The sequence below is a fragment of the Malus domestica genome, chromosome 13 (genome assembly GCF_042453785.1).
Source record: "Malus domestica chromosome 13, GDT2T_hap1".
Classification (NCBI taxonomy): Eukaryota; Viridiplantae; Streptophyta; class Magnoliopsida; order Rosales; family Rosaceae; genus Malus; species Malus domestica.
The window spans coordinates 10,736,931-10,749,054 of NC_091673.1; the positions used below are offsets into that span (position 1 = coordinate 10,736,931).

General features: G+C 38.3%; 1 protein-coding gene and 1 long non-coding RNA gene across 3 annotated transcripts; both read right to left on the reverse strand.

Moving 5' to 3' along the window:
- Positions 1-2,466: 2,466 nt before the first annotated feature.
- LOC114820517 (uncharacterized) lies at positions 2,467-5,025 on the reverse strand. 2 transcript variants are annotated; one of them, XM_029091375.2, is made up of 7 exons: positions 4,757-5,025; positions 4,400-4,437; positions 4,165-4,294; positions 3,809-3,978; positions 3,382-3,673; positions 2,922-3,085; positions 2,467-2,852 (listed from the first exon to the last, which is right to left on the reverse strand). In XM_029091375.2, the coding sequence occupies exons 1-7, from the start codon at positions 4,798-4,800 to the stop codon at positions 2,698-2,700; spliced, it is 993 nt and encodes a 330-aa protein (XP_028947208.1). In that variant the 5' UTR covers positions 4,801-5,025; the 3' UTR covers positions 2,467-2,697. The 2 variants fall into 2 exon arrangements, with proteins under 2 accessions (XP_028947208.1, XP_070666966.1); XM_070810865.1 differs by having other exon boundaries at positions 4,400-4,499; positions 4,757-4,998.
- Positions 5,026-5,700: 675 nt separating this feature from the next.
- On the reverse strand, positions 5,701-7,260 carry LOC108171007 (uncharacterized). Its single transcript, XR_003767943.2, has 4 exons — positions 7,108-7,260; positions 6,731-6,899; positions 6,324-6,609; positions 5,701-6,070 (listed from the first exon to the last, which is right to left on the reverse strand). It is a non-coding gene; the product is annotated as an uncharacterized lncRNA (long non-coding RNA).
- Positions 7,261-12,124: the final 4,864 nt, after the last annotated feature.

The following is a 12,124-nucleotide window of genomic DNA, read 5'->3' on the forward strand; positions in this document are numbered from 1 at the left end:
AATGAGAGAAATGAGGGGGGAGTTGCCCAATCAGGAATGAGGATAGGAGAGAGTGAACCAATCAGAAAACAAAGAAAGGAGAGAAAGGAGAGAGTTGAGGGAGTAGCCAAATGGACCCTTTACCCTTGACCCGTTACACAACGATACGACCTAAGTTCCGAAAACTTTTCCCGACGGTTTTCTGTCCATTTTTCCGATGAGTTACAGCCTTCCACCTCTACCAAACGATTCATTGTATTTCCTTTTTTCCATTTCCACCCAAAACCCAGTTCCCTTAACCCCCAATTTGAGGAGAACGAAACCCGTAGGTTCCTAAGGGGTCACGTCGATAACCGCTAATCCTGCAGGTTCCAACCACCACTACCACCACCACCAAACCATTCCTCCAGAGGCCAAGAACAAACCCCAAACAACCTTAGAGGCGGCGAATAATCGGAGAAGTCGAATCGAAGCACACCCATTTCTAGGGTTTCTGGCAGTCTAAGGGCGATTTCAGGCATTTCTCGACCGAATTAGACTTCTGCCCAGGTATGAAATTTGGGAATTTTTGGGTTGTTCAATTTTTCAGCGAGTCGAGGTTGCCGGTGACATCATCCTCGCTAGCTTGAGCGGTTCCTGGGTAACAAAATATCTGTGAGTGGACCTCTTTCTAACTTATATGTTTTTATAAAATATTAGCTTAACATGCATTTTGATATTTTGTGATCTAAATATGTTTTATAATGTGCTTTCGAAATTCTATAATTATGATTTACGAAATAGTCATGACTTATCGAGATTACGATTTACGAACGAATATGAATTACTGGGTTTTGCATATATGGATTTTGAATATATGGATTCCTATGGATTTTTGATATGATTTACATTACGAATTTACGAGTATGAATTATCATGGAATTATAAGATGAAGTTTTGAGCTTTTGAACTCCAGAGATTTGATATGAGATTTTGAGATATGTTTTTGGTATTCATCTAGTGGGTTATCATACAGCACATCCACACAACACGGGTATAGATGTCTATGGCCATATGACACAGTTGATGAGGAGGAGTGAGATATGACATATGATATACCCCCAGCTTCACTGCCGAAAGCAATGTCGGACAGCTTCACTAGCCACGGCTAGTGTCAGTGTGTGATGTTATATATTTCTTCTCTGGCATAATCCGGAGTCGTACACCTTCACCTTCAGGTGATGGGGCCTACCATGTTTCTTCATTGGCGTAATCCAGTGTCATACAACTTCACCTTCGGGTGATGGACAGGTACTGCCTTTGGGCAACTATGATACCCCTAGTTGCGTACATCACGGATTCGAGTTACAAATGTTTTACAAATGTATTTCGTGCATGCTAAGATTTTCAGAAAACTTACTATATGTAGTATTATATATGTTTTCAAAACAGGAGGTTATTATGTTCAGAAATAAAATGTTTTCCTATTATTAGCATTATTATTATTATAAACTTTGGTCCACTCACCTCTTCTGTTTTGCGCCCCTTTAGGAGTTAGGATTAAGGCACGTGATCCCGGCGTTAAGACTCTACGGTATAGGTATCAGTCCCTTGTTCGTATCTTTTCCCCAGTAATCCTTCCATATTATTCTTAGTAGTTGTATACTCTGAACACAATTCTGTTTTGGTTTAATTTGTTCTATTTACGTATTCTTAATGGTATACGTGTTTAAAATGGCTTCGTCAGCCTCGGGTGTCGGCCAACACGTGCATACCCTGATATTTAGAGATATCGGGGTTAGGGCGTGTCAAAGAAGATCTCTTGAGGTCCCAAACCCGACTCACTCATAGGTCGCGGAAAGAAGATCTCTTGAGGTCCCAAACCCGACTTGCTCATAGGTCGCGAAATTCTTTGCCTCTCCACATACCAACCCCATCCATAAACAATTGTAGAGATACCTGTAAATGTTGAGCACTTTTAAGCCCACATAATGGTGTTGGTCGGTAAAGAAGCAATAGAAAGCCCAAGGGAGATTAAGAAGCCCAAGGTCCATGGGCATAGGAGAAGATACTCCCAAGCGCTAAAGTCGACCGCCTATAAGTTTAGCTCAACTAGGATATGTAAAGAGCTTTTCGACTGCCAGGGGCATATGGGCAGTTTAACAACTATATGGCACAAGTCTCTACGAACATGCTTACCCAAAAGTCAATCAGGTCAAATCACGGATCACAGTTAGTAGCAAAGACCTTGGATGGGACGTAAAGGTGGTCGGAATGGCGCTTGAAGAGACAGTGTTGGATAACCAAGGCCGAGTAGGGTGCTCGGCTTGCATCATTCTGAAAGGACGCACCATCTTGACTGAACATGTATCACTTCACCACCTAATGTCTATTTATTAGTGTTAAATGACATAACATGATGAGGTAACATACTAAAAAATGTGCATGTTAATGGCTTGATATGTTTAACGCACTACAAATTTTAAAAGAAGAAAAGCGGCCTTTCAATTTGCAAAAATCACAAACTTCAGTTAAAATTGATTAAAAACATCAAAATACACTTCAATCACAAGTCATTTGGTGAACAAGGATTTTAGCACTATGGTATACCCACATCTAGACAATGCTTTTACAATATCATGGACAGTGACAAGGCCTTTAGTCCTTTCATTCGTAACATCTTTTTAGGAACAGCTAAAACATACGACATGCCGACAGCTAAAACAAACGACATGCCGACTACAGTGCTGTTGCAGTTCCACGGATAGTGACATCGGCCTCTACTATGCAAGCATCCTTCACCAAAAACCCATTACCTGCCTGACTGAAGGTGTCCAGTTTAAGGAAGGTAGGCCAACCGAAATCCCGAGTTGAGGTACTGAACCAGTTGTTTGCTACACATAATACACCCTCATGTTATGAAGGATGCATACAATTAAACACTGAAATAGGACAATCTTTACCTTTTAAGCACTCATGTTTGGCATGCATTTGATCTACAATGCGCATGGAAAACTCTGCAAATACTTTGGAACCAGAAAGTTTTTCCGGATCATCCAATTCCAAGAAAAGAGAAATATGAGTACCCTTTCCTTTCTTATGTCCCTTAGGATAGAGCACTATCTTCCTGCAACATTGGGAAGAATATGATGGCTTTTTATTGCATATCTCGCATTGGAAGCAAAATTTCAACAAGCTTTACGGTGATCACATCTAGTGCGAAACTTATGTAGTTAAAATTGCATATATAGTTTGAAACTCAAAAATCATTCCTTTTACTATGTTGGGGAAAAATTGACTTCAGCTAATAAAGGTGATTATCGTGCAGGTAAAAAAGGATGAGTGTTAAGAGATTATACAGTGGATAACAAATTTAACATTCTCTTATCAAGGGTATTAATATAAAGGGCCTAGCAGAGATACCAATTCCGTTCTCTGGCAATGAATGGTTCTGATTTGTAGGGGTCAGCACCTAACTTTGAAAAGTTCTCAACCTTCCAAACATGCTTGCACATAACAGCAACCTTGACCATCGATATTGACTCTCCTTTGCGAGCTCTTCTTTCTTTACAAACAAAGACCTCAGCTCCAATCACACAGGAATCATCAATGACATATCCGTTGGAAGCATCAGTAAACGATTTAAGAGTGATAAGCCTATCAAATCCCGAATAACGCATTACCCCATGGAAACACTTTTCCTTTTTATTGGCATCTATGGAATATGCAAGGTTCAAAATAATGATCAGAAAATGAGCAGTGACCATTGCAACTTGCAAACAAGAAAAATTTCAGGTCTATGAATATGTTCACTTAACGAGACGTAATTTTTGAAGTAGGTATAATGTACCTTGAAGAACCAGGAACATTCCCTTATTCTGATCAAGTAAAAAGAACCTGAAATTAACATATACTTCGAATCCAGTCTGAAGTGAATCAGCTCCAACCATTTCCAAGTAAACAGAGATGTGGCCTTCCACATTTTTCTTCTTGTTTCCATTCGGGTAGAGCACTAGTTTCCTGAGAGCAAACATACAGAATGCCTTTTTTACCAGCTTACACAGCACATGATATACGAAACACATTATTGCGTTACAAAAAATGAAAATGTCATAGAACTAATGTCAGACAGCGAGTGTGGAACATAAGTTTGCAGAAGATGATATTAAACTCAAACTTCAGCAGAAGATATAATGAGGGATTTACCATTTGTATCCTCCAGCTTCAAATTCTCCCGACTCATATTTGTCCACTGAAATTTTGGTTAGCCATGAAAATGACCCGATTTTCAGAGAGTAATGAGTTGGAGCTGAATCTGAATATGATATCGAAAACCCTGAAACAGAAAAGTGTTGATGCAAGCATATATCAGGCATCTATCGCATACAACAATATCCGGAAATCTGAAAACCGGCAATATAAAGCAGATAAAGTATCTAACCATTTTGTTGAAACGGATAACAAGCCATGGCAATAAAACTGAAATTGATTGACAAACTGGTAAGGCTAAACAGTTATCTTTTGCTTCAAGAGGAGCTTACCTATATATATAATGTCATTAAAGAAGGAAATACAAGCATCCAATGAAGAGATTTTTCAGTATGCCCCGAATACAGGATAGTACGCCACATGTCATTATACACTTCAAAAAAATACTTCTCTTCAATTGTATAATGCTATATGGTGTACCACCTTATGTTCCGGCACATTGAAATGCAATGAGCATGCTGCATATTGGACGAGATATGTCTTTTCATCTCTCTATATTGTACTCAATAGCTTCATGCATTGTGGATACCTTGGATTTGGTCTCTCAATACTGTACACAATAGCTTCATCCATTGTATAAAGGAAGACACGTACACTTTAATCTTCAAAAAGGTCTTTCTTCAAATTCCCACACAAAGCACGCAAAGCTTTCTTCCCAAGAGGCACTATTCATGCCCATTAAAATGAAATTTTGAAACTTTGAATTAGCAACATAACTTGAACCGGAGGCGCTGAACCAATTATAATCTAGAAGAATACGAAAATGTTCTCAGTTACTCCTGTTGTGATTATAGATTTAGGCACTGGTTTGGAGGTCCATTGAGAAATATTGGAAGCCAACTTCAACTTTTTCCTTTTTGCTGTGACTTTTTCTTTTTGTTTCGCTGTCAACTTTTTCTTTTTGCTTTTCTCCTTTTTTTCTTTCGCTCATAGACATAGTCATTCCAACGTACAAGGTACGAGAACTTAAGTTCTGATACAATTAAAGTTGTTATGCTCCGATCCCGAAACATAACTAAAAACAAACCAATAGTTCAACAACGTAAGAACCTTTCATTTTGTTTTGTGGCTGCACCTAACCTAAGGGTTAGACTACTTACTTACCATGTGAAGAGATTAAGCCAATCATAGTTCACCATTTTGTTAATCTCAAAAATTCGTATTTGCAATGACCTCCAAAAATTCTTATGGCATTATCTACTATGAAAACATAGAGCTTTAGACAACTCCCGGACAACTCACAATCAATTACGAATAACATTTCAATAACTCTGATTCGCGCATGGTTTTCGTCTATGTATTTGTGCAATCGAGCTCTATTCAAAAATACTAAGAGTGACCCCAAAAGGTCTACGGATTTTTAATAACTAATTACGAAAAACCAAACTTTGTAACTCTAAAATTAATAAAAATTAAATTGAATTCCCAAAAATTCGAAATACGAAAAATTTGACTCAACTCAACTTTAAATCATCCTCAAATCAACTCAACTTTAATTCATCCTCAAATGTACAATATATAGTGAATACACATGCGTGGATTAATTACAAATACACATCATTTACTCTTTCAGCCCATGAACCTAATGTAGAAAAGTCAATGAACCTAATGTAGAAGAGTCAATGAACCTATGTAGAAGATTTAATGAGCCTAATTATTCAGTGGACCTAAATAACACTCACCCTCTAATTGCTTTAACAGATTTCTGTGAATGATGGCTCAAGCCACTTTTGTAGGAGAAGAGAGAGGCTTTTAACAGGTTCTTTCAGATCATCCAATTCCAAGTAGAGAGATATATGAGTACCCTTTCCTTTCTGATTTCCCTTAGGATAGAGCAGTAGCTCTGCAACAGCCATCACATGAAGATTAAGTGTACATTTCAAGATTACATGAACATCCTACCTTAATTTAAAACAACGGTTCTCTACACATTGGAGGAAAAATTTAACAAGATATTTACCAACACTTTTAAGAATAATGCAAAAATCGTTATCAACACATTGAAGAAAAAATTTAACAAAAGGTGATTTAGATCTATTTTGATAAGATATAGTAAATGAATTGTCGAGAGTGAAATCTTTTATCATCGGATATACCACTTCAAGCCTTCAGCAGTGAATACTTCTGAGTAGTAGCTCTCAGCATCTGACTTTGAGAAGTTCTCAACCTTACATGCTTGCGCATAACAGCATTCTTGATCATTGATAGACACTCTCCATTTCCTGTTCTTCTTTCTTTACAAACAAAGACATCCGCTCCAAACACAGGTATCATCCAGGAGATATCCGTTGGAAGTATTAATAAAAGCTTTAAGAGGAATAAATCGATCATAAACCGAATAAGGCATCATCCCGTGAAAACATTTTTCCTTTTCTTTCGCATCTAATCAATGCAACATGAAAAATGGTTCAGAAAAATTAAAAGGAATAACACGCTCCGAGAACATGAAAAAAATCAACTCCTCACACATTCACTTATTGAGATAAATTTGAAGATAGAATACCGTGAAGAACAAAGTAGAAGCCCCTTTTCTGTTCAAGCAAAAATAACCTGAAGTTAACAAACACTTCCCAACCAGTCTCAAGTGAATCGGCTTCAGCATTTCCAAGAAGAGAGAGATGTAGTCAGCCACGTTCCTCGCCTTGTTTCCATTCGGGTAGGGCACTAGTTTCCTGTGATCAAACACATATGTAATAAAGCTAATGTATATAGAGCACTGAAAAAAGCTGCTTATCTCCAACTTCTTTCTCAACCTTTTTTCTTTTCCCAAAATTATATGTGTAACTAATGATTTGCACACCAAACTACATCATTAAGAAAAAAATAATAATAATCATTAAGAAAACAACGATGCCTTTGGACATGATCATTAGGGCTTACCATTCATATCCTCCAGCTTCGAAATCTCCCGGCTCATATCTATCCACTGAACGCTTGGTTAGCAACGAAAAACAACTAAATCTTTAGAGTGTAATAATATGGAGGTGAATTTGACAACAATCTCAAAACCCCTGAAACCAAATAGAGGAAACACAGGAAGGCATAGTGATGCAAGCATATATATTAGCATCTATAGATACAGTGTACTCAAATCTGAATGCATCATTGGCCCCTAAAACACAAAATATAGAGACGAAGTAACTAAGTATGTTAATTGCCATTGATAGGATTTTTACCACCTGCAAAAGTAGGGATAAAAACACTTAAAATACTTGCAAGAGTACAAGGTAATCATAGTATAGCTCTATAGCAAAGTCGTTCTCCACAGGGGTTGAATGAATAATTTATGTCAAACCAAATCTTAATTAATTATTTAAAACAAAGTTTAGAAAAGGTTGATTTTATGATTTAAAATAATAAAAACAAATTTAATAGAAATACTTAAATAAACCAGAAAAATAAAATAAACTAAAAGAAAACAATTTTTGAAAATTAAATTGTAAAAGCACTAGGGTTCTGCCATCACCATAACAATCCTACATAATTCTTTCAATTAATTATGAATTACACATGCATATTTTGAAGGTTATGTTTTCCTAATATATGCTTACTTGGACCCCAACATAAAGCGTATATAAAACATGCAACCCATCTGTGGTATTTAGATTTCAAATCTAAACATACCTGACTCATTAAGTTTTGTGAAAACAATCTGAAACACCATGCAACCCTTAAGACGTGGTATTCATCCTAAGTGAACTTGCACATATTAACCACAAGAAGCCTTTGTGTAACGACCCGTCCCGAAAAATTATAGTTTTTATAATTTTAAAATGTGAATTTACGAAAATGTCCTTCGAGACAAATACGTTGACTTTTGTTGACCACCTTGTCGTGTCACGTAAGATTCCTTTTCTTGGCGTATCCTCATAGTACTCGTCACTACAAACACGTGGGCCCAAACAGAACGCAATTTGGAGTTATTAACGAATGAAGTCGAGGACAAAATGGTCATTTGACCATTTTCTGGAAGGCTCTAGATTGTTAGAAGAAAATTTTGATGGTGCCACGTGTGTGCCTAGGATGGAGTGATGAGAGGATAAAGGAGGGAAATGAGAGAAATGGATGGATGAGAAAGAAGATAAATGAGATAAATGAGAGAAATGAGAAGAGGGAAGAGGGCTCGGCCAATCAGAAGAAGGGAGAGGAAAGAAAAATACCAACTAGAGAGGAGAGAAAAGAGGGGAAAGGATAGAGATGGGATGCACCGGATCACCCATTGACCCATTTTCGACCTGCATGACCCGATCCTGAACCGGTTTCTGCAGCCATTTTAGACACCATTTCTGGTTTTTTTTCGACGATTCAGGACTCTCCACCACCTGCAAATAACATCCTGCTCATTGTCCTTCATTTTCCACCCATGGTACAACGAGATTTTGCACCGTTTCATGATGAGTAACAACGACGGTGTCGAAGGTCCTATGGCGGCGATCCGCCATTTCTGAAGGCGATTCCTTTGACCATCACCACAATTTGCCCTCCCTTGAGCCTAGGAACAAACCCCAAACAAGTATGGAGGCGGCAAAGCTTCTGATTCGACGAATCAAGAACACCCAATTCGAGATTCGAGTACGATTTGGGGTATTTCTCGGCCGAATTGGACTTCGGTGTTGTTCCTCTCATTGAGATCTTCATTCCTATAAAATTTGGGAATTTTTGGAGTTGTTCGATTTTCCGGTGAGTCGGGGCGGCGGCGCTTGGGGGGGGAAAGCCGAGATCCCTCCTTAGGTTTCTCGATGTGCCGAATGCGAATCCGCCATCCGTTTTCCCAAATTCCAACGTTTTTGTACAGTTTTATTAAATGGCCTTTAATTGTGTTTAGGTGCATCGGTGGAAGTGATCACATTCTCGATAGTTCGAGCGGCTTCCGAGCAATGGAAAACTTGTGAGTGGACCCCTTCATAACCTATATATTTTCTAAAAATATTAGCCTAGCATGCATTGCATATTTTATAAATGGAGAATGATTTATAATGTGCTTACGAATTTTCATACTTATGATTTATTTAGATTGCTTTTACAGAATAATTATGATTTATTGGATTTATATATTACCAAAGGTTATAAATCATTAGATTTTCGGTTATGAAATTCTATGGATTCACGTATATGTTTATTATGGATTTATGAGACGAGGTTTGAACTTTTGAGCTCTGATGTGTGATGCGAGATTTTGAGATATGTTTTTGGTACTTACCTAGTGGGTTATCATACAGCACATCCGCACACCACAAGTACATATGTCTATGGCCATAGGACACAGATGGTGGAGGAGTGAGATATGATATATGTTATACCCCCAGCTTCACTGCCGAAAGTAGTGTCGGTGTGGATGTATGTTATTTTATACAGCTTCACATCTAGGTGATAGACAGGTTATTCAGCTTCACCTTCGGATGATGGACAGATACTACCTTCGGGCGACTATGATACCCCTAGTTAAGTACATCATGATTACGATTCACAAATATTTTACGAATGTTTTGCACAGCATGCTAGGGTTTTCAGAAAAACCTATTTTGTAGTATTATATGTGTTTTAGGGGAAATCTTAGTGGAAGTCTAGTTAGGATCAGTTGAGGATTGAAGGCGATGATGGTCCTCTGCGACATGCGTTCTTTTGGAATAGCGAGCAGAGGCATACCTGTTGAGTGATTACATAAAACATCGAAGGTTCGTGTAAGGGAAAAATTAAGAAGGCACCAGTTGTAGGCCAAGTTAGCAGATATATGTGGGGTAAATCAAATCAACTTCCTCGGACTTGTTATTTCCCCTGAGGGAATTCGTGTAGACCCTCAAGAAATTTCGCAGTGATTGTTTCACTGATAACATTCTTATCTACTCCCACCTCGATGTCAGTTTAATAAACATCCACAGTCACCTTATTACCAAATTCCTCAAATGTCAACCTTGTTTAGCTTTCATATATTTCTTGGGAGACATGAGTCTAGCAAAAGATATTCTTACTAAACCTAAGGTTATGACAGTTGGGAATCAAAAATCCTCTCGAGTGTTGTGAATTCAGAAATACCGTTTGTCTTGTCAATTTCTATCGACGGTTGCTAGCAATTCCTTGATCATAACCTAAACCCTCATCTTCGGTTAGGAAACAAGTTAGTTTTATTCGAGATGTTGCCTCACCTTACCATTGTTCTTATACTATTCGCAAAAGGCTCTGTTCGAAATTTATAATGTCGAGGACAAAATGGTCATTTGACCAATTAGATAGGAGAGAAATGAGGGGAAATGAGAGAGATGGGATGCACTGAATCACCCATTGACCCGTTTTCGACCAGCATGACCCGATCCTGAATCGGTTCCTGCAGCCATTTTCAATGCAATTTTCGACGATTCAGGATCCTCCACCACTTGCAAACATCATCACGCTCCTTGTCCTTCATTTTCCACCCATGGTACGACGAGATTTGGCCCCGTTTCGTGATGTGTAACGGTGATGGCGCCGAAGGTCCTATGGCGGCGATTCGCCATTTCTAAAGGCAATTCCTTCAACCACCACCACCATTAGCCTTTCCTTGAGTCCAAGAACAAACCCTAAACAAGTTTGGAGGTGGTGGAGCTTCGGATTCGACGAATCAATAACACCCAATTCAAGGGTTTACGGCAGTTCAAGGATGATTTGGGGTATTTCCCGGTCAAATTGGACTTCAGCCCAGGTATGAAAGTTGTTCCTCTCATTGGAATCTTCATTCTTGTAAAATTTGAGAATTTTTGGAGTTGTTCGATTTTCTGGCGAGTCGAGGTGGCCGGACGTCACGTGCGGCGGCGCGTGAGGGAAAACCCGAGATCCCTCCTTAGGTTTCTCAACATACTAAATCAGAATCTGCCTTCTGTTTTTCCAAATTCCAACGTTTACGTAAAGTTTTATTAAACGGCCTTTAATTGTGTTTAGGTGCATCGGTGGAAGTGATCACATTCTCGATAGTTCGAGCGGTTTCCGAGCAATGGAAAACTTGTGAATGGACCCCTTCATAACCTATATATTTTTTTTAAAATATTAGCTAGCATGCATTGCATATTTTATAAATGGAGCATGATTTATAATGTGTTTTACAGATTTTCATACTTATGATTTATTTAGATTGCTTTTACGGAATAATTATGATTTATCGGATTTATATATTACCAAAGGTTATGAATCATTAGATTTTTGGTTATGAAATTCTATGGATTCACGTATATGTTTATTATGGATTTATGAAACGAGGTTTGAACTTTTGAGCTCTGATGTGTGATACGAGATTTTGAGATATGTTTTTGGTACTTACCTAATGGGATATCATATGGCACATCCGCACACCACATGTATAGATGTCTATGGCCATAGGACACAAATGATGGAGGAGTGAGATATGATATATGTTATACCCCCAGCTTCACTGCCAAAAATAGTGTCGGACAGCTTCACTAGCCATGGCTAGTGTTGGTGTGGATGTATGCTATTTTATACAACTTCACCTTCAGGTGTTGGACATGTTATTCAGTTTCACCTTCGGGTGATGGACATGTTATTCAGCTTCACCTTCGGGTGATGGACAGGTACTACCTTCGGGCGACTATGATACCCCTAGTTATGTACATCATGGTTACGATTCACAGATGTTTTATGAATGTTTTGCACGGTATGCTAGGGTTTTCAGAAAAACCTATTATGTAGTATTATATATGTTTTCAAAACAGGGGGTCATTTTTTCATAAATAAAATGTTTTGCTATTATTAGTATGGTTAATATAAAATTTGGTCCACTCACCTTTTCGGTTTTTGCACCCCTCAGGGGTCAGGATCAAGGCACATGATCCTGGCATCAGGACTCTACAACATAGGTATACTCGAGTCTTCTCAGTATATGTATCATTTCTTCGTTCGTATCTTTTCC

Coding starts and splice junctions, on each gene's coding strand:
- LOC114820517 (XM_029091375.2), bottom strand. CDS start 4,800: ATGGATGAAGCTATTGTGTACAGTATTGAGAGACCAAATCCAAG. Junction 3,086..3,381: donor ATTGCCAGAGAACGGAATTG/GTATCTCTGCTA, acceptor CCAATGTTGCAG/GAAGATAGTGCTCTATCCTA. Junction 2,853..2,921: donor CAAACATGAGTGCTTAAAAG/GTAAAGATTGTC, acceptor TATTATGTGTAG/CAAACAACTGGTTCAGTACC.